Below are 23099 nucleotides of genomic sequence, written 5' to 3'. Positions count from 1 at the left end.
ATATTATGTAAATTATACCTTAGTTAAAAAAAAAAATGCTCAAGGAGTCCATGGAGGGGCCCACATGGGAGGAAATTAAGGTTTCCTGCCAGCAACCAGACCCACATGAGTGTCAACTTGGAAATACATCCTTAGCCCCAGTCAAGCCTTCAGATGACTGCAACCCTGGCCATCATCTTGACTACCACCTCATGAGAGATTACAAGCCAGCACCACCTAACTAAGCTGCTTCTGAATTCCTGACCCATAGAAACTGTATGAGATAATAAATATTTTTTTAAAAAAAAGAAGAAAGAAAAGAAAAGAAGAAAAATGTATTTGAAAACTCTTAAAGCTATGGTCCCTATAATAATTCTTAAGTTAATGTCTCTTACCACATCCTATTAACAACGCTCCTACCACTAAAACAAAAAACCATATAATAATCAGATAAAACTTATTATTCCACAAATCAAAACAACAATGAGGTACCACCTCACACCGGTCGGAATGGCCATCATTAAAAAGTCTACAAATAATAAATGCTGGAGAGGGTGTGGAGAAAGGGAACCCTCTTACACTGTTGGTAGGAATGTAAATTGGTGAAGCCACTATAGAAAACAGTATGAAGGTTCCTCAAAAAACTAAAAATAGAGTTGCCAAATGATCCAGCAATCCCACTCCTGGTCATATACCCAGACAAAAAGATAATTCGAAAAGATACATGCACCCCTATGTTCATAGCAGCACTATTTACAATAGCCAAGACATGGAAACAACCTAAATGTCCACTGTCGGATGAATGGATAAAGAAGATGTGCCACATATATGCAATGGAATATTACTCAGCCATTAAGAAGAAAGAAGTAATGCCACTTGCAGCAACATGGATAGACCTAGAGATTATCAGACTAAGTGAAGTAAGTCAGAAAGACAAATACCATATATCACTTATACGTGGAATCTAAAATACAACACAAATGAACATATCTATGAAACAAAAATGAACTCACAGATATAAAGAACACACTTGTGGTTGCCGGGGGGCGGGGAGGGAGGGAAGGATTGGGAGCTTGGGATTAGCAGGTGCAAACTATTATATATGGAACGGATAAACAACGAGGTCCTACTATATAGCACAGGGAACTATATTCAATATCCTATGATAAACCATAATGGAAAAGAATATATATGTATAACTGAGTCACTCTGCTGTGCAGCAGAAATTAAACACAACATTGGAAATCAACTATACTTCAATAAAATTTTTTAAAAAAAACTTATTCATGTTTTGTTAAAAAAAAATACACTGACAGTGGACTTGAGAGGGACTCAAAAACAACTTCATCCATTTCACAATTCTGCCTAGGCTGACCCTGACCTTGTCACTCAAGCCGACATATGTGCTACCTTCAGCATTTCTAACTCTTTGAATATATGTAGGCAAATATCACCCATGGGGATGCTACCAACCTGATTTGTTGACAGCTTCACTTGGTTCCACAATTAACTGCAGAGGGGTTTCTTTCTTCCTTGAAGAAACTGTACCTGACTTTGGATGTGATTTCTGGCACTGAGTCTAAAAGAGATACAACATTAGATCTATTCTATTAAATTACCAATTTTGATTAAACACATTTGTTTTTAAATTGAAAAAAAAAAAGTATCTTTAAAAACAATAAACCAGCTGGTAAAGTTGCATACTTAACTCCTTAGAAACCAATTTCATATTATCTAGCAAAGCTGAAATTTCATATAACCTACCACAGAAACAATACTGCTCTGAACAGCTTTTAAAAGCCTGTTCTCCCAGAAGACTGGATAAGTAAATTACCGTATAGTCATATATCACAATATCACAAATACAACAGTGAAAGGAATAAACTACAGCATACATGAATGATTATGTTAATAAAAGCAAGTCACACAAGTATATAATCTCATTTATGTAAAGTTCAGAATAGATGCAAAAACATGTAAAACACTAAATATATATAGTATTTAGAGATTCACTCTATGCAGGAAAGAGTTAATGCACCAGGCCTGATCACTTAAAAACCTGCTTACAGGGCTTCCCTGGTGGCGCAGTGGTTGAGAATCTGCCTGCTAATGCAGGGGACATGGGTTCAAGCCCTGGTCTGGGAAGATCCCACATGCCACGGAGCAACTAGGCCCGTGAGCCACAACTGCTGAGCTTGAGCGTCTGGAGCCTGTGCTCCGCAACAAGAGAGGCCGTGACAGTGAGAGGCCCGCGCACCGCGATGAAGAGTGGCCCCCGCTTGCCACAACTAGAGAAAGCCCTCGCACAGAAACGAAGACCCAACACAGCCAAAAATAAATAAATAAAATTTAAAAAAAAAAAAAAAACCTGCTTACAAGACTAGCCCTTGGCTGGCACACAGAGTCTTGGCTTTCAGAATGTTTCCTCCATTACCAACTGGAACCTGCTATGCCAGCCTGCCTAGACTGTTTGTATAAACAATGTGATTTATGGTGAACATCTTCCTTCTTTCCTTCAGGGAATACAGAATTTTGGTGGACAGAGGGTACCAATATAACCAGCTCCCAATAAAAACAGGCTAAATCTCAAAAGGCTTCCCAGGGCAGAAAGACTGTACATGTTTTATAGCATTTTACTGCTGGATGCAAAGAGTGCACTCTGTGTGGCCCCTCTGGAGAGCCTGACATGGATTCCACCATACTCTGCCTGATGTGTACTTTTCTCTTACTGATCTGGCTGTGTATCCTGACTATATGCCTATAACAAATCTCAGTCATGAGCACAACTAACTACAAGTGGAGTCTCATGAGTCCTATCTAGTTTAGCACCCAACATGTGAATGGTAGTAGGACCTATGTCTTTAGTGAAAGAAATACTGACACAAATGTCAGCACACACCCACATGTGGTAAAGCTATAAAGCAAAGGATGGGAATGATGAACATGAAATTCAACACAGTGGTTACCTCTGTGCAGGGAGGAGAGGCAAAAGAATAAGATCACAAAGGGGCACATAGGTGCTTCAAACGTACTGGTATTTCTGACATTGAGAAATGGGCACATGGATGTTCATTTATGTTATTTTTAATACCTTATGTACATAACATGCTTTCTTTTGAAAATTTGAAATATATCAAGTCGTAATTTTTTAATTCTAGAAAAGAGAAAACTCATTCACACATTACAGGTGGGAAAGTGAACTAATAGACCATTCTGCAGAAAAGATTGACAATACTTAACAATTTCGTTTCAAAAATACATATCCTAGAGAAATTCAATTTACAAATGCAAACAAGGAGGCATAAACAAAGGTTGTTCACTACATCACTGTTATAATGAATAGAGGGAAAAAATCTAAAAATCTACCAATAGGGAAATATGTAAATAATGGAGCCACTACATTGCTAGTTCAGCGGATACACTATGGAACTCAATTACGTGAAGTAACAAAAGCAAGTTTTCATTATATTCTACTCCCTCTTGAAACCTCACCAAGGATTTTTTTAATGCATTCTTTTTTTTTTTAATTTATTTTTTTTATTTATTTATTTTTGTCTGCATTGGGTCTTTGCTGCTGTGTGCAGGCTTTCTCTACTTGTGGCGAGCGGGGGCTACTCTTCATTGCAGCGTGCAGGCTTCTCATTGAAGTGGTTCTCTTGTTGCGGAGCACAAGCTCTAGGCGCACAGGCTTCAGTAGTTGTGGCTTGCGGGATCTAGAGTGCAGGTTCAGTAGCTGTGGCACACAGGCTTAGTTGCTCCACGGCATGTGGGATCTTCCCGGACCAGGGATCAAACTCGTGTCCCCTGCACTGGCAGGCAGATTCTTAAGCAATGCATCACCAGGGAAGTCCCACTAAGGATTTTTTTAAATGTATAAACCCAGAAGGATGAAAAGAAAGAGAAGAGAGTAGATGAGAGACATCAATACACTTTTTTAGGTTGGAAAGCAGATCAGTAGCAACTAAGCAGCCCAGAAAGACCAGAAACATGCTAACAATGAAATAAGCCCAGAAGCAGACAGATTTATGTTTAAGGAGAAACCCATAAGTTCAGTTTTTCAAGGTACAATGCACCTCTAAAAGAGGGGCTCCAGGTAGGGCCTGCCAACAGAAGAGTTGTTAAAGGATGTATGGGGGGAGCAGAGTCAAGACGGCGGAGTAGGAGAACATGGAATTCGTGTCTCCACACAGCTAGAGCACCTACCAGGCACTAGTGGGGGACCTCAGACACCTATGGGGACAGGAGGAACCCCCAAGTGACCCAGTAGGACATGTGGGGAGGAAAAGTAGAGGCTAGACGGGACCAGTGCCCCTGAGGCGTGGCTGTGGGAGGGGAGGAGTTCCAATGCTCAGGAGGGGCCCACCCACAGTGAGGGGATTGGCGGGACAGGGAGAGACCTTCAGGGGACTGGGGAATCAGAGGGGAACATGGCCAGAGTTTCCCCCAACCTCTCAGCCCCCAGCTAGTCTGCTGGGGTCCCAGGCCAAAACCTCTACACTCAAGGTCCCCTCAGGGACTTTTCCAGCCGCATGGGTCTTGAACCTAGGTCCTGCCACCCCACAGCAAAGGCCTTCTCTGGTTTGTTTTTTTTTTCTTTTTTCCTGTTCTGGTTCTGTTTTACCTTGTTGTTGCTGTTTCATTTATATATTTTTTTTCTAATAAATTTTTTACTTTTCTAATTTTATTTTATTTTTTATTCTTTGTTATACTTTTGCCTTTTGGGTTTTTTTGTTTGTTTGTTTTTCTGCCACACCGTGCAGCTTGCAGGATCTTGGCTCCCAAGCTGGGGGTCAGGCATGAGCTCCTGTAGTGGGAGCACCAAGTCCAAACTGCTAGACTAACAGAGAACCTCATACCCCAGGGATTATTAATCAGAGTGAGGTTTCCCAGAAGTCCTCATCTTGGCACCAAGACCCAGCTCCACCCAACTGCTTGCACGCTCCAGTGCTGGACGCCTCAGGCCAAACAACCAGTAAGACAGGAACACAGCCCCACCCACCAAAAAAATAAAAAGATGAGACAACAAAAAAATATGTTACAGATGAAGAAGCAAGGTAAAAACCTACAAGACCAAATAAATGAAGAAGAAATAGGCAACCAACCTGAAAAAGAATTCAGAGTAATGATGGTAAAGATGTTCCAAAATCTCAGAAATAGGATGGAGGCATGGATCAAGAAAATACAAGAAATATATAACAAAGACCTAGAAGAACTAAAAAACAAACAGTGATGAACAACACAATAACTAGAATGAAAAATACTCTAGAAGGAATCAACAGCGGAATAGCTGAGGCAGAAGAACAAATAAATGAGCTGAAAGATAGAATGGTGGAAATAACTGCCGAAGAGCAGAATAAAGAAAAAAGAAAGAAGAGAATTGAGAAGAGGCTCAGAGACCTCTGGGACAACATTAACTGCACCAACATCTGAATTATAGGGGTCCCAGAAGAAGAAAACAAAGAGAAAGGGTTGGAAAAAATATTTGAAGAGATTATAGTTAAAAACTTCCCTAACATGGGAAAGGAAATAGCCACCCAAGTCCAGGAAGCACAGAGAGTCCTATACAGGATAAACCCTAGGAGAAACACACCAAGACACATATTAATCAAACTAACAAAAATTAAATTCAAAGAAAAAATACTAAAAGCAGCAAGGGTAAAGCAACAAATAACATACAAAGGAATCCCCATACAGTTATCAGCTTATTTTTCAGCAGAAACTCTGCAGGCCAGAAGGGAGTGGCAGGATATATTTCAAGTGATAAAAGGGAAAAACCTACAACCAAGATTACTCTACCCAGCAAGGATCTCATTCAAATTTGATGGACAAATCAAAAGCTTTATAGATAAGCAAAAGTTAAGAGAATTCAGCACCACCAAACCAGCTTTATGACAAATGTGAAACGAACTTCTCTAGGAGGAAAAGAAAAAGACTCACAAAAACAAACCAGAACAATTAAGAAAATGGTAATAGGAACATAGGTATCAATAATTACCTTGAATGTAAATGGATTAAATGCTCCAACCAAAATACACAGACTGGCTGAATGGATACAAAAACAAGACCCATATATATGCTGTCTACAAGAGACCCACTTCAGACCTAGGGACACATACAGACTGAAAGTGAGGGGATGAAAAAAGACATTCCATGAAGATGGAAGTCAAAAGAAAGCTGGAGTAGCAATACTCATATAAGACAAAACAGACTTTAAAATAAAGACTGTTGGGGCTTCCCTGGTGGCGCAGTGGTTGAGAATCTGCCTGCTAATGCAGGGGACACGGGTTCGAGCCCTGGTCTGGGAAGATCCCACATGCCGCGGAGCAACTGGGCCCATGAGCCACAACTACTGAGCCTGCGTGTCTGGAGCCTGTGCTCCGCAACGACAGAGGCCATGATAGTGAGAGGCCCACGCACCGCGATGAAGAGTGGCCCCTGCTTGCCGCAGCTAGAGGAAGCCCTCGCACAGAAACGAAGACCCAACACAGCCAAAAAAATAAATAAATAAATAATAATTTAAAAAAAAAAATGAAGACTGTTACAAGAGATAAGGAAACTACATAATGATCAAGAGATCAATCCAAGAAAAAGATATAACAATTATAAATATTTATGTACCCAACATAGGAGCACCTCAAAACATAAGGCAGGGCTTCCCTGGTGGTGCAGTGGTTGAGAGTCTGCCTGCCAATGCAGGGGACACAGGTTTGGGACCTGGTCTGGGAGGATCCCACATGCTGCGGAGCAACTGGGCCCGTGAGCCACAACTACTGAGCCTGCGCATCTGGAGCCTGTGCTCCGCAACAAGAGAGGCCACGACAGTGAGAGGCCCGCGCGCTGCGATGAGGAGTGGCCCCCGCTTGCCGCAACTGGAGGAAGCCCTCACACAGAAACGAAGACCCAACACAGCCATAAATAAATAAATAAATAAATAAATTTTAAAAAAAAACAGAAACCTTATTTAAAATACAGTCAGGAGGCCACAAGGGGGAGACCTCACCCCCTACTGTGCAGCCTCAATTAAAAAAAAAAAAAAAAAATAAGGCAAATGCTAACAGCCATAAAAGGGGAAAACAACAGTAACACAATAATAGTGGGGGACTTAAAACACCCCACTCACACCAGAGGACAGATCGTCCAGACAGAAAATAAGTAATGAAATACCAGCTTTAAATGACACAATAAACCAGACAGATTTAACTGATATTTATAGGACATTCCACCAAAAAGCAGCAGAATACACTTTCTTCTCAAGTGCACATGGAACATTCTCCAGGACAGATCACATCTTGGGTCACAAATCAAGCCTCAGATTATTTAAGAAAATTGAAATCGTATCAAGCATCTTTTCCGACCACAATGCTATGAGATTACAAATCAATTACAGGAAAAAAACTGTAAAAAAAAAAACAACAAAAAACATATGGAAGATAAACAGTGTGCTGCTAAATAACCAACAGATCACTGAAGTAATCAAAGAGAAAATAAAAAATACATAGAAACAAATGACAATGAAAACACAATGGCCCCAAACCTATGGGACACAGCAAAAGCAGTTCCAAGAGGGAAGTTTATACCAATTCAATGTCATCTCAAGAAACAAAAAAACTCTCAAATAAATGATCTAATCTTACACCTAAAGCAACAAGAGAAAGAAGAACAAAGAAAACCCAAAATTAGTAGAAGGAAAGAAGTCATAAAGATCAGACCAGAAATAAATGAAATAGAAATGAAGAAAACAATAGCAAAGATCAATAAAACTAAAAGTTGGTTCTTTAAGAAGATAAACAAAATTGATAAACCTTTAGCCAGGATCATCAAGAAAAAAGGGAGAGAACTCAAATCAATAAAATTAGAAATGAGGGACTTCCCTGGTGGCACAGTGGTTAAGAATCACGCCTGCCAATGCAGGGGACACAGGTACAAGCCCTGGTCCAGGAATATCCCACATGCTGCGGAGCAACTAAGCCCGTGCGCCACAACTACTGAGCCTGCACTCCAGAGCTCGTGAGCCACAACTACTGAGCCCGTGAATCACAACTACTGAAGCCACTCATTCTAGGGCCTGTGCTTCGCAACAAAAGAAGCCATCGCAATGAAAAGCATGTGCAGCGCAACGAAGAGTAGCCCCCGCTCACCAAAACTAGAGAAAGCCCACGTGCAGCAACGAAGACCCAATGCAGACAAAAATAAATAAATTAAATAAATAAATTTGTAAAAAAAAAAATGAGAAATGAAAAAGGAGCAATTACAACTGACACCACAGAAATACAAAGAATCATAAGACACTACTACAAGCAACTATATGCCAATAAAATGGAAAACCCAGAAGAAATGGACAAATGCTTGGACAGGTGCAAACTTCCAAGACTGAACCAAGAAGAAATAGAAAATATAAACAGACCAATCACAAGTAATGAAATCAAAACTGTAATTAAAAATCTTCCAACAAACAAAAGTCCAGGACAAGATGGCTTCACAGGTGAATTCTACCAAGCGTTTACAGAAGAGTTAACACCTATCATTCTCAAACTCTTCCAAAAAATTGCACACAGATGAACACTCCCAAACTCATTCTGTGAGGCCACCATCACCCTGATACCAAAACCAGACAAAGATATCACAAAAAAAGAAAATTACAGACCAATATCACTGCTGAACATAGACGCAAAAATCCTCAACAAAATACTAGCAAACAGAATCTAATAACACATTAAAAGGATCATACACCATGACCAAGTGGGATTTATCCCAGGGATGCAAGGATTCTTCAATATATGCAAATCAATCAAGGTGATTCACCACATTAACAAACTGAAGAATAAAAACCATATGGTCATCTCAATAGATGAAGAAAAAGCTTTTGACAAAATTCAACACCCATTTATGGTAAAAACTCTCCAGAAAGTGGGCTTAGAGGGAACCTACCTCTACATAATAAAGGCCATATACGACAAACCCACAGCAAACATCATTCTCAATGGTGAAGAAATGAAAACATTTCCTCTAAGATCAGGAACAAGACAAGGATGTCCACTCTCACCACTATTATTCAACATAGTTTTGGAAGTCCTAGCCACAGAAATCAGAGAAGAAAAATAAATAAAAGGAATCCAAATAGGAAAAGAAGAAGTAAAACTGTCACTGTTTGCAGATGACATGATACTATACATAGAGAATCCTAAAGATGCCACCAGAAAACTACTAGAGCTAATCAATGAATTTGGTAAAGTTGCAGGATACAAAAGTAAGGCACAGAAATCTCTTGCATTCCTATACACTAACAACGAAAGATCAGAAAGAGAAATTAAGCAAACAATCCCATTCAGCATTGCAACAAAAAGAATAAAATACCTAGGAATAAACCTACCTAAGGAGGCAAAAGACCTGTACGCAGAAAACTGTAAAACACTGATGAAAGAAATCAAAGATGACACAAACAGATGGAGATATATACCATGTTCTTGGATGGGAAGCATCAATACTGTGAAAATGACTGTACTACACAAAGCAATCTACAGATTCAATGCAATCCCTATCAAATTACCAATGACATTTTTCACAGAACTAGAACAAAAAAATTTTTAATTTGTATGGAAGCACAAAAGACCCCAAATAGCCAAAGCAATCTTGAGAAAGAAAGATGGAGATAGAGGAATCAGGCTCCCTGACTTCAGACTGTACTACATAGCTAGAGTCATCAAGACAGTATGGTACTGGCACAAAAACAGAAATATAGATCAATGGTACATGATAGAAAACTCAGAGATAAACCCACGCACTTATGGTCAACTAATTTATGACAAAGGAGGCAAGAATATACAATGGAGAAAAGACAGCCTCTTCAATAAGTGGTGTTGGGAAAACTGGACAGCTACATATAAAAGAATGAAATTAGAACACTCCCTAACACCATACACAAAAATAAACTCAAAATGGATTACAGACCTAAACATAAGGCCAGACACTATAAAACTCTTAGAGGAAAACATAGGAAGAACACTCTATGACATAAATCACAGCAAGGTCCTTTTTGACCCACCTCCTAGAGTAATGAAAATAAAAACAAAAATAAACAAATGGGACCTAATTAAACTTAAAAGCTTTTACACAGCAAAGGAAACCATAAACAAGATGAAAAGACAACCCTCAGAATGGGAGAAAATATTTGCAACGAAACAACAGACAAAGGATTAATCTCCAAAATATACAAATAGCTCAGGCAGCTCAATATCAAAAAAAACCCAACCCAATCAAAAAATGAGCAGAAGACCTAAATAGACATTTCTCAGAAGATATACAGATAGCCAACAAACGTATGAAAAGATGCTCAACATCACTAATCATTAGAGAAATGCACATCAAAACTATAATGAGGTATCATCTCACACCAGTCAGAATGGCCATCATCAAAAAATCTACAAACAATAAATGCTGGAAAGGGTGAGGAGAAAAGGGAACCCTCCTGCACTGCTGGTGGGAATGTAAATTGATACAGCCACTGTGGAGAACAGTATGGAGGTTCCTTAAAAAACTAAAAATAGAACTACCATATAACCCAGCAATCCCACTACCGGGCATATACCCTGAGAACCCATAATTCAAAAAGACACATGTACCCCAATGTTCACTGCAGCACTATTTACAATAGCCAGGTCATGGAAACAACCTAAATGTCCACTGACAGATGAATGGATAAAGAAGATGTGGTACATATATATACATACAATGGAATATTACTTAGCCATAAAAAGGAATGAAATTGGGTCATTTGTGGAAATGTGGATGGAACTAGAGTCTGTCATACAGAGTAAAGTAAGTCAGAAAGAGAAAAACAAATTTCATATATTAATGCATAGATGTGGAATCTAGAAAAAAATAGTACAGATGAACCTATTTCCAGGGCAGGAATAGAGACGAAGATGTAGAGGATGGACGTGTAACATAGAGGTGGAAGGGGAGGGTGGGATGAATTGGGAGATTAGGTTTGATATAAATACACTACCACGTGTAAAATAGACAGCTAGTGGGAACCTGCAGTATAGCACAGGGAGGACAGCTTGGTGCTCTGTGATGACCTAGAAGGGCGGGATGGTGGGGGATGCGAGGGAGGTCCAAGAGGCAGGGGATATATGTATACATATAGCTGATTCACTTTGTTGTACAGCAGAAACTAACACACATTGTAAAGCAATTATACTCCAATAGGAACTTGCCTGGTGGCGCAGTGGTTAAGAATCCGCCTGCCAATGCAGGGGACACGGGTTTAAGCCCTGGTCCGGGAAAATTCCACATGCCGCAGAGCAACTAAGCCCGTGCACCACAACTACTGAGCCTGAGCTCTAGAGCCCGCGAGCCACAACTACTGAAGCCCACGTGCCTAGAGCCCATGCTCTGCAACAAGAAAAGCCACTGCAATGAGAAGCCTGCACACTGCAATGAAGAGTAACCCCAGCTCGCCACAACTAGAGAAAGCCCGCACGCAGCAATGAAGACCCAACGCAGCCAAAAATAAAAATAATAAAATTAAATAAATAAAAATTTTAAAAATTATACTCCAATAAAAAAAATTTCTGTAATAAAAATTTTTTTAAATGTAAGTATAGGAAGCAGTCAGTCACTGAGTCCCTCCTCTTCCTACCCAAAGAGAAGATTAGATGTTTACTCCCTTGAGTTTTGAATCAGAGAGACTGTGAGCTCAAAGTCAGGAAACATAACTGAAGGTAAGAGTAACACATTGAAAACAGAAATATTAAGTGCAAGTATTCAAATTGCACCTTTCCCCTTGCCCACCTGGCTGAGAACACTCACAGTTAGAATCAGACCCCTAAGCAGGAAAGAAGATTTCTTTGTCAGAAAAACTTATCAAGTCAAGAGAAAAAAACCTGCAGATATTAACAACTGGACATCCACAATGATGTGGCCCAGACAAATCATACCATGGTGAAATCTACCAATGTACAACTCTAACTCCGCAAATACAGCTTCCAATCACCATTTTAGTTTTTCATCCTTAAAAGTGAGACCGATAAGGATCACTGGACCACTGGACATTTGAAAAAAAGCTCTAGTGTAAAAGGTAATGAGCAAAGTAAGCAAAAAAGGTACTTGTATGAAACAGAAACTCTAAGAAGAAATCTTAATTAAAAGAATTAGAAGAACCTAACATCGAGGAATATCATGAAATTTCAAATCAATAAAGACAGATGACAAGATTCTAAAAGCTTGCAAACATGAAAAAGTAGTGGCTCACAAAGGATCAAGGAATCAGAGCAATATTCTCAACAACACAAGAAGCTTTAAAAAAAATAGAGCATGTCTTTAGAAATCTGAAAGAGAATCATTTCCAGCCTAGAATTCTATACACATAATTACCCATCAAGAGGGTAAAGTCATGGTATTTTCAAACATTTAAGGTCTTAAATTCTCAGGAAGCTACTAAAGGATGAGCCCCACCCAAAAAAAAAAAAAAAAAAAAAGAGGGCAAGAAATATGAGCTACAGAACAGGACAAAAGAGAAGGGACTTCCCTGGATGATAAAGGGAAATCACATTGGCAACACTTACATGACAGGCCTAAAGGTGGACAGAAACAAAAAATAGAGAAGAGAGATCTAGGAAGGATAGTTCCAGAAAAAAACTGAAAATGATAAATTACTTGATGTGTCTACATACACTGAGAAAACACTGATAACTCTGTCACAGAAACTGGTGATACATTAGTCAGAGGTGCACAGAATATCAACAAATTTAAAAACCAAGACAACTAAATCAAGAGAAAACTAAGAGATAAGCAAATGGCTAAGCAAACTGTGGTATATCCATACCATGAAATACCACTCAGCAATAAAAAGAAACAAATTATTGATACACACAAAAACCTGGGTGAATCACCAGAGAATTATCCTGAGTGAAAAAGACAATTCCAAAAAGTTACATACTATATGACTCCATTTAAACAACATTCTTGAAATGACAAAACTGTAAAAATGAAGAACAGTTAGGGGTTTTAGGAGTTGAGGGAGTAAGGGTGAGAGAGAAGTAACTTGTTATAAAAGGATAAGAGGGATCCTATAGTGGTGGAATTTTTCTGTATCCTGTCTGTATCAATGTCAGTATCCTGGTTGTAATGTTGTACTATAGTTTTGCGAGATGTTACCTTTAGAGGAAACTAGGTAAATCATACACAGTCCTGAACTCTATTTGTTACAGCTGCTATAAATCTACAATTATCTCAAAACAAAAGGCTTGATTTAAAAAAAAAAAAAGTAGAAGCTCCCAGTAATATCTCTCTATAGAGAAGGTTCTCCTTTTCTCCTTTTAAACAGATTGGATTGAAATGATTAGATCCTCACTCTCAAGGACTGAGCTGGGTCTGATATGACATTTTAGTAAGACTCAGTCCACTCGTAACCTGCCCTGTTCTTCAGAATGCCCTCTCCTGGGTTACTGAGAGCCTAGTGAGCCTATTTAGCCCTTAAAGATTGTGAGATATTCAATTCAGCCCTTTAGAGATTTTTGCTCAACTTTTTAGCCTCTGGCCTCAAATTGTTCAAAATGTGTCAAATGCCTATTTGTGGTGGGCCACTTTCCTGCGGTAGAACTTTACCTTCTTAGCATAGCAAGACTACATGTTTCACTCCACCATTCTGGCCTAAAGTTCTTCACTACCTCAGAACTTACAAATGTTCTTTAAGGAAAAGTGGCTATCCATTTGAGGCGCCTCCAGAATTCCAATTTGTCATGCCATCCCTGCACAAGTGACAAAATCTCTGCTTTCCCTCAGTGGACTCACACTGTCTGGACCAACCTAAAATCCTCAGCTTTTGCCCAAAATTAACAGATACTCTCAGGGAAGAAAATGACCAACAGTCATCAACTCATATTCTAAGGATTCCACTCTCTTTGAAATTTTAGTTCATCTAGTCCTTGTTGCTTCCACAGCTCCACATGTCTCTAAAAACATGATTTGTTTGCATTTTATTATTTTGTTTTTAACCAGCTCTTCAGCAGGAGTGTTGACCTAATGCAATCTGTTACATCCTTCCTAAAAGTGGAACCTCTACCATAACCTTGATACCAAAGCTCAACAAGAACATTTTGAGAAAAGAAAAAAAAAAGATAATATTGTTCATGAACATAGATGCAAACATCTTAAATATTGGCAAACCAAATCAAAACAGGTTAATACTTTTTGACCAAGTCAGGATTATCCCAGGAAACTTAGTTGATTTAACTTTCAAAAATCAATATAATTTATCACATTAAAGAAGGTCTCTCAATTCTGACAGAAATGGATGTCTTCATTTCTTGGAACAAAAAGGCTGTATGTGTTTATTTGTTTATACAAGTTTCTAGTGAATGTTATTTCTATAACTACAGGTATTCCTCAGAGATATTGCAGGGTCAGTTCCAGACCACCCCAATAAAGCGAGTACTGCAATAAAGCAAGTCACATGAATTTTCTGATTTCCCAGTGCATATAAAAGTTATGTTTACACTATACTGTAGTATATTAAGTGTACAATAGCATTATGTCTAAAAAAAAGTACATACCTTAATTAAAAAATATTTAATGTTAACCATCATCTGAGCCTTCTGGAAGTCATAATTTTTTTGCAATGGTAACATCAAAGATCTCTGATCACAGATCATCATAACAAATATAATTATAATGAAAATGTCTGAAATATTGTAAGAATTACCAAAATATGACATAGAAACATGAAGTGAGCAAATGCTGTCGGAATAATGGCGCTGACAGAATTGCTTGACACAGGGTTGCCACAAACCTTCAATTTGTAAAAAATGCACTATCTGTGAAAGGCAATAAAGCAAAGCACAATAAAACAAGGTATGTCTATATACAATTCTTCTCTCCAATTAGTATTGTGCTTTTGAATAATTTGTCTTTAATCATTAGCTTCAAAAACTCTATTCCAAAGTCTGCTATTTTGTAGAGTTAGATCAACCTATCCTCTTAAGATACATAATCAATAAAAGATTGATTCCCCTGTTTAGCAAATTGCCTTCAGTTTTCAGAAAATAACCAAACTTGCCAACCTGGATTAGGAACTTCAGTAGTTGCCAACTTTCCTAAAAACCTAATTTAGGCATCATTTAAGTAAGAGTGAAAAATAATTGTGTTAAAATTTGATAATTCTAATTCCCAGACCTCCAATTTCAAACACAGGAAATGTCAGACCAAAATTTTCACCAAGTACCTCTAAATTTTATATAAACTCAATGGGAATATAGGGTTCCTTTTTAAGAGTAAGACTTACAAACAACTAAAATGTATCTAACTATATATTGTGTATTGTTCCCTCACTAAACTATTAAATTTGTACCATTTCTCCTTTTTGACTTACCTCTTCACTTGGAGACTGAACACAAATGTCTTTTATTTTAGGTGTTGAATAAAGCACTGATTTTGTGGAATTTGTGCTAAAATCATTGGCAAGACCTAAAATAAGTTAAAACAAAACATGTATAAAATTTTTTGGTTACAATTAAAAGAAGCCCCACATGATATGTGAAGAAGTCTTTTGACTCTTTTAAGCGCAATTAGTTTAACTGAAGTACAGACATCAATTCAATATTCAAATGTTCCTAGAAGGCATCAGGACTGAAAAAGACAAACAAGATTCCTGAAGAAATATGTGGCAGTTCTTCTTTCAGAACTTGTAAAGAAAAGATACTTTTCCACTATCTGTGTTTTTCTTTGGTTGGCCTATTCTTTTATTCCAATACCTTCTGACGCCAACCAGCACTAGGAAAAGTTTTTGCCATTATACATCTTTTCTTTAGAAAGGGGTGCAAATCACCAAACATTATCTCAAGCTCTCCAGTGATCCCAAGAATTCTGCACATTTATTTCCATTAATGAAATACTTTCTCTTGTGTATGATAATTATTTATGGAATTCCAGACTATAGGAATCTAGTGTGAACTAAAGGGAATAACAAATTATTCTCATTTTTGCCAGTATTATCTTCAGTATACCAGAAGGTACATGAAGGACTGCACTTGTACTCAAAATTCCTGGGAAAATATTTTACATATTGAAATGCTAGAACAAATTTGCTGAATTTGGTATTAATGGACAAATTTACATTTTCATCCATCCCAACCCTCAAAGTCCATCTATAAATGAAACCTTACTTTTTTCTTCAAAACAGTCTAGTAAGATTTCCAGTATATTCTGGCCTTGCTCCGTATTAATGTCAGGTGCCCTAATAAGAAGGAAAGAAGGGAAAATGTTAACATATCATCTCCAAAAGATATTTGCTACTTATTAACATCTACCTTGAAAATTCCATATCTCTTTATTATAAAATCTTAATTTTTACTTAATGGGAAAAATATCACCTTTACTATCTGAGAACAAAACAAGTATTTGACAGTCCAAGAGTTCTCAGAAAAGTATGTGAAGTAGTATGTCATTGTCTACATTAACAATTATATACCCTGCCTGAATAGCCACGTCTAAAGCTGTTTTAGACTACTGCTCTATCTAAACAAGAACATAAACTTTTTTGAAGATATTCAATCAATCCTGAAATGCTTCTTTAATAAAGACTCTATGGTCACAAGTCCTATCAGCTCCAAGTAACACAGTCTTCCCTACAAGATCTCAAATGCACTTCTGATTCAATACCTTTAATCTTAAGGAGCTAATGAATCAGTAAAAATTTTTTAATTAATATTTGTATTGAGATAATTGTAGATTCACATACAGTTGTAAGAAATAATATAGAAGAGACCCCTTGTTCACTTTATCCAGTTTCCTGCAATGGTAACATTTCACAAAGCCATATAGTATACTATCACAACCAGGATACTGATGTTGACAGAATCCACTAATCTTATTCAGATTCCTCCAGTTCTACATGTAGTCATTTGCGTGTTTATGTTTGTGTATATAGTTAGTTCTATACACTTTATTACATTTGAAGGTTCAGATATGACCACCATAGTCAAAATACTGAACAGTTCCATCACCACGAAGATCCTTCTATTGCCCTTTTAGAACCACACCCACCTTTTCTTTTAGCCCCATGGAATAAACTGCATCTTTCTATTATTTCCATTCAATCCACTCTAGAGTGCTTTCCCCATAGCTGTCATTTAGTCAGAATTGAAACTGCCTCTTCCTGGTCCATCATTTATCAGGCGAATTTCTTTTCTCACTTCCATTAAGTCATTGAACTGTCTGCATTAATATTTCTCTGTTAATATAAAATAACTAAGATGACTATACTTAACCGGTGGGTATATAAATCACTATTTTAGTCAGAGGTAATAGTTCTTCCTTTCTTCATTTAAAAATTCCACTTTCCAAAGACGCAAATAAAAATCATCTTAAAAATTTAAGTACATAAATCACCTGGAAGGTCGGCAAAATCTTCTTCTATAGTCATTTTTGAGATGATCCTGAAAGAAAAGTAAATCATCAATTTGGTGAAAGTTTAAGTTCTTTATTTATTCATTCAGCAAGTATTTGCTGACTGCCTATTATAATATTACAAAGAGGAATATCTTCTGGATCAAGTGAAAAAGAACTTGTCTCATGTCCATTATTTCCAAATGTTTGTTTATACTATTCCTTACTCTGGATTTATTCCATCTTCTTCCTCCTCTTCCTCCTCTTCTTCCTCCTCCTCCACCTCCCCCCATACCTCTTCCGTCATCAAAATCACACTATCTGGGCTTCCAATAATTCAAGTTGGTTGACCAACAATATCTATTTACCTCCTTTTCCTGCAAGGAGATCCCTCTGAAGTAATAGTAAAGGACTAAACTGGCATAAAACGACAATGAAAAAAGAGAATGGAAAAAAGGGCCATCTGTGGACAAACAAATATAACAGATTTCTGGAAGATGGAAAACAAATGAAACATGATAATTGATGAAACAGAAGAAAAGCAGCAGCCTAAAGTAAGCTCAGAGGATATTGTCCTGGATGAGGAGTGAATGGCCAGCATAAGATAAATACCTAGGAAGTTAAGAATGAAATATCAGAAAAACTGAGGATAAAAAGATGTTAGAATGTTTCCAGAAAGAGAAAAGAGGTAACCCCAACAAAGAAGCAGCCCCAATAAATGGAAGCAACAGGAAAAATAAAACACACAAACATGCTGAAATTGGAGGTGGAGAGCATATCTGAGATACTTTGGGTCCTATCTTTTAATTGTAAAACCTATAAAGTTAAATTTTCTAGTTGAAAATTTGGTGGTAATAGGAAGAACAGTATGCTTTTTAAAATAAATAAATTACTATCAATACAAAATGTTTAGTAAGCTGCACTCTTCCTTGGCCCAATGGGCTATAAATGACCCCACCCCATGTGAACACTCTCTTTACCCCACTCATGCTCTGACATCCTGAGCTGAGCCTCACTCCTGACTCTACTAAGGCTCCTACACACAACTTTGGACCACTGTAGTTTCCCACCCACGTGGACTGCTGCTACCTTGCTTCACTTTTGGATTGAATTATTCAGAAAGATGAAGACCTCTATTAGATTTTAAGAAACTTGAGAGCAGAAACTTTGTCTTAAGCTAGCTTATATTCTTCCCAGAGCCTTGCCTAGTGCATTGTATACCACACAAACACCATTTTTTGTTATCTTTTTGACGTGCCAAATAAATAAGACCAAAAATTTATGAGATAAAAGTGTCTTTCTTTAAAGAAGGTGAGAGTGTTTCACATAGCCTGTTATCTTCAGGAGGTACCTAAGGAGCAAAAGATTAAATCTATTTTATAGATAGCAAACTAAGGAACAAAGACACCTAACAAGTCTGCATTTTATCACAAGTCATTTGATGGAAAATTAACTCAAGCACTTAGGTCTCTCATCAGTACTCAGCATTCTGAAACACTTAGGTAAACCCCTGAGAATGTTAGTTAACTCCCTTCTAAGACCTCATTTAAGGTCACTCTTCTCCTAATTTAATACAATAAAATGATAGAGTCATCATATTTGCACACTAAATGTTTTTGAACATTAAATAACACCTGTAAAGTACTCTGTTCCTCTTTTAAATAGAAAAATTTTAAGGCTTAAGACAGTTCTTTCCTTCAGCAAACATGAAATTGAGCACCTACTACAAGGCCACATGCTATTTAGGCACACTAGAAAACAAGTGGTGAGTAAGACAAAAGAGGTCTCTTAATTCTAAAAAGTTAGAACACAAAATTTTTTGATTTTCAAAATAAATACACATTCAAAAACTTGTCATTTCAACTCATTTTTCACTCAATTTCAATTTTAGTTTCTTCCATTCACTGTGAGATTCTTCTTCTCAAAGAAAATAATATACAATACAGCAGGGTTTCTCAACCCTAGCACTAATGACATTTTGGGCTGAGTGACTCTCTTTGTTGTGAGGGCCTGTCCTGTGCATTGGGAGGATGCTTGCAGCATCCCTGGCCTCCACCTAGATGCCCTTAGCACCCCCTCATCCATGCTTTCTCAGGACAACCAGAAATTTTTCCAGACAACACCAAACGTCTCCTACAGGGCAAAATCACACCCAGTTAGAAACCACTTAAGTACAGGAATGACTGAGGATAATCTTTCAACTCCCTTCTCCCCTTGTCTTTTAAATGAGTTATGACGCAAAGTCAGATGTTAGAACTAAAAGGCTCAAAACAATTCTAAGGTTATGATAGGTATTTTAAAAGTGAACTGTGGGAATTTGCTCCTAGCCATGTCTTCTCACTAGACTTTAAAGATCAAGTGATTCCTGGCCAAGGAACAAAAGCAGAATCGTCCCATTCCCCAGTGGATCTGAATGAAAACTGGTAATAAAATCAGGTACAACTCCAAGAGAAGACACCGGAGAAGAACCAAGCTGGGTCTCTAAGGAGCCCTGCACATGAGGTGGCACACATATTTATGCTGTGTCAAGGACACTTGCACCTTACCATATCACTCTGAAGAATCACTACTATCTAACAGCTGGATGTGTTTTATCGGGAAAATGATTTTTCTCTTTGTGTCAGTGTGTCTGCACTAGTGCTCTGGTGAGACCTTTTGTTGTAAAATAAAATAAAATAAAAGTGAACTGTGGTCAAAAGAATGAGAACACAGCAGAGTGGACCAGCAGCTGCTCTTCCAGCTTCAGTTTTGTCTACCTCTCTCCTGCTCAGTCTGAAAAGCCAAGTGCAATAGCCCGGGAGAAGGAAAGAGAACTCTGAAATAAGGAGACACAAGGGCAATGATTACAGAAGGTTGACTGGAGGCATGAAAAGCAGGAAAAGCAGTCAATGTGAGAACTAAGACAAGCTTCAACCAGTCTAAGCTTCCCATATTCTGAAGGGCATCATCTTAAAGATAGGAGAAATTCATAACAGAAAGGTAGAGATCACAGTGAGAAAATAAGTTGTTTATTAATAATATCATTAATATTATTATTATTAATCATATATTTTAAACACATACCAACACTGATACAAATAAAACACAGATCATGGTTTTAAAAAAGAGAGAGAAAGATAAAGAATGAGAAGACAAGCCACAGACCAGGAGAAAATAGTTGCAAAAGGCACATCTGATAAGGACTGTTATCCAAAATATAAAAGAACACTTAAAACTCAACAAAAAGAAAACCCAATTAAAAAATAAATGGTTCAAAGACCTTAACAGACACTTCACTTAAGAAAATATACAGATGACAAATAAGCATAAGAAAAGATGCTCCACATCGTATGTCAAGCAGTAATGCAAATTAAAACCAGATACCACTACCCATCTGGCTGTGTGACCAAACTCTGGAACAATGACAACTCCAAATGTGGAACAACGGGAACTCTCATTTTGGAAGGCAAAACAGTACAGCCACTTTGGAGGACAGCTTGGTGGTTTCTTACAAAAGTAAACATACTCTTACCATATGACCCAGCAATCATGCATTTTTCTTTAGTCAACAGTATGAAAGGGTGGTATAGGAGTACTTTTTACTATGAGCACCTGCATTGTTTACATTATATATAACTGTCAACTGAAAAAAAATGGACAACTTAAAATTTGCAAGTTAAGTTTTATTCGGGGACCTTACTTAGGACTACAGCCCAGGAGACAGGCTCTCAGCGAGCTCTGAGGAACTGCTCCAAAGAGGTAAGGGGGGGACCAGGATATATAGGAGTTTGGGCTGGGAAAAAAAAGGTAGTCAAACATCAAAATCAGACACCTCAAGTTAATGATTTTTAGTGCTTCTCTATAAATGAGAAGATGCAAGAGTCTCGGCTCATTGAAGTTATTCCTTATATAAGTCTCTTAACTATCTAGGGCCAGTGTCCTGTTTTTCTCCATTCTGAATTCCCCGTAGGCACACCCTGCAGGCAGCTGCAGTTGCTGGTGGCTTGAAGGTGGGTAACATTCGTTGTTTACTGAAATGGCAGGTAACAGTTTTTCTCCACAATACATCTTTTTATGCACACAAGCATACATATATAACTTTATTATAACTGGGAAGATCTTATTCATCCATGCTGAAGATCTTAAAAGGGGAGATAAAGTAGAAAACACAAGTTTAGGATAGGGGCTGCTATGGGTTGTATAAGGTATAGTAACCATAAGCGAAGTCTGAAATCTACAACAGTGAATACCAAGGAAGTCCAGAAATAGGCCAACAAAAAAATGAGTTCCCGCCCCCTTCAGCGATTCACAGCTTGCACTTTTAACTAGTAGCTGCCTCCCAGAAAACTATCTGTCAATAACAGACGTCTCTCTACACTAGCAACTCTGAAGCAAAGGCACACTTTCAAGGCGTTTCAATACTTCTAAGGACAGAAAATTATTTGGATGACTAGGAACTGGAGTTAGGCTAAAAAGTAGAAATCACAAGATTCTCTGAAGAGAAAGACGCCGTCACGCCCGGAATTACAAAAAGACTTGAGGAAACACGACAAGTAAATTAACTCTAGCTATCGGCACCCGATCACTCCCGAGCTCAAAAAACTCGCGCGGCTTCCCCACTGAAACCCCCCAGAAGCCACAACACCGGCCCAACGCTTCACTCTCCCCGCCTCGCGGGGTCCGCGGCCTGCACTTACCAGCCCCCACGCGGCCATGTTCCGGCCCGGCTCAGCCCGCGCAGGGGTTGGGGGCGGAAGTCCACACGGGCCGCAGCTCCAGGCAGCCCAGCGAGGATGGAGTCACCCGAAGAGCAGCCAGGCGGAAACCCAGTAGCACCTTAAGCGAAAGACGGCGGGAGATGGCGGGAACTAAGCAGCCGCGACCCAGCGAGCGCGCCCACTCGCGCGCATCCACCTACGCAATTTAAAAAGGGCTGCACATGCGCAAAATGGGCCCTTCGACTCCACAGGAAGAAAGCCGTTAGGGGCCCGCCCCCTCACTGGTACTCTCCCACAGTCCGGCCTTCCTCCTCCCAAGAGCCCCGCCCCATCACGTGGTAGCCCTGCCCCCATCTCACGTGTCCCCTAGTCCCTTACTCCCGCAGCTTCATAGTCTCTCTCTCCCTCCCTCCCTCCCTCTCCTTCCCTCCCTCCCTCTCCCTCTCTCTCTCTCCCTCCCTCCCTCCCACAGCTTCATTCTTTCCCTCTCTCTCTCTCTCCTTCCCACGCAGAGAAGGTGTAAAACTTCCTGACGGTTCTCTTATAAAGTAAAAAGTAACGCTTGGAAGGATAAGAGGCAGAAATTGCAGAAGACGTTTGAAGAGTAATGTTTTACTGTGTAGGCTCGTCACCCACACCCCAGCCCGTTTATCCATCATCTCTGAAAGCAATAATGGTATAGTAAAAATGGTGATGGACGATGTATTCTTTTTTCCCAATATGTGGGTAATGTGGGTAATGTGGGTAATATTTTTGTGAGGCATTGCCAACAAAATGATCTGTGTAAGTATATATCATTTAAGTATGACATCCTGAAAGGAGCCCTAAATCAGGAGTCTGGAAACCTGCTCAGTGGACCAGCTATGTCATGTAGGACAAGCTCTGGCACCGTTCTGGCAGTTTCCTGAATTACATAATAGGAGAGTTAAGTTAGATGCTCTGAAGACTAGACCTGACCATTTTATGATTCTAAGAAACTATGACCTATTTTTATGATTTAATAAAAATTCGCAAGGGAGTTTTCATCAGAAAATGGAT

At 38.7% G+C, this 23099-nt stretch overlaps 1 protein-coding gene and 1 pseudogene across 6 annotated transcripts in view; one reads left to right on the top strand and one right to left on the bottom strand.

Moving 5' to 3' along the window:
* CENPC (centromere protein C) overlaps positions 1–22252 on the bottom strand; it is an 89421-nt gene extending 67169 nt beyond the window's left edge. For all 6 annotated transcript variants that reach the window (XR_009008352.1, XM_057546726.1, XM_057546727.1 and 3 more), the window contains exons 1-5: positions 22041–22252; positions 17368–17414; positions 16143–16213; positions 15350–15444; positions 1453–1558 (exon numbers count right to left, since the gene is read on the bottom strand). Coding sequence is in view for 5 of the 6 variants with exons in the window: in XM_057546726.1 (XP_057402709.1) it covers positions 1453–1558; positions 15350–15444; positions 16143–16213; positions 17368–17414; positions 22041–22058 (337 nt within the window). In the remaining variant the exon portion in view is untranslated. The remainder of the gene's footprint in view (positions 1–1452; positions 1559–15349; positions 15445–16142; positions 16214–17367; positions 17415–22040) is intronic.
* On the top strand, positions 19694–19849 carry LOC103005896 (60S ribosomal protein L39-like; annotated as a pseudogene).
* Positions 22253–23099: the final 847 nt, after the last annotated feature.

The sequence above is a fragment of the Balaenoptera acutorostrata genome, chromosome 5 (assembly GCF_949987535.1).
Source record: "Balaenoptera acutorostrata chromosome 5, mBalAcu1.1, whole genome shotgun sequence".
In the NCBI taxonomy this organism is placed as follows: Eukaryota; Metazoa; Chordata; class Mammalia; order Artiodactyla; family Balaenopteridae; genus Balaenoptera; species Balaenoptera acutorostrata.
This window is presented reverse-complemented; position numbering and strand designations above follow the sequence as displayed.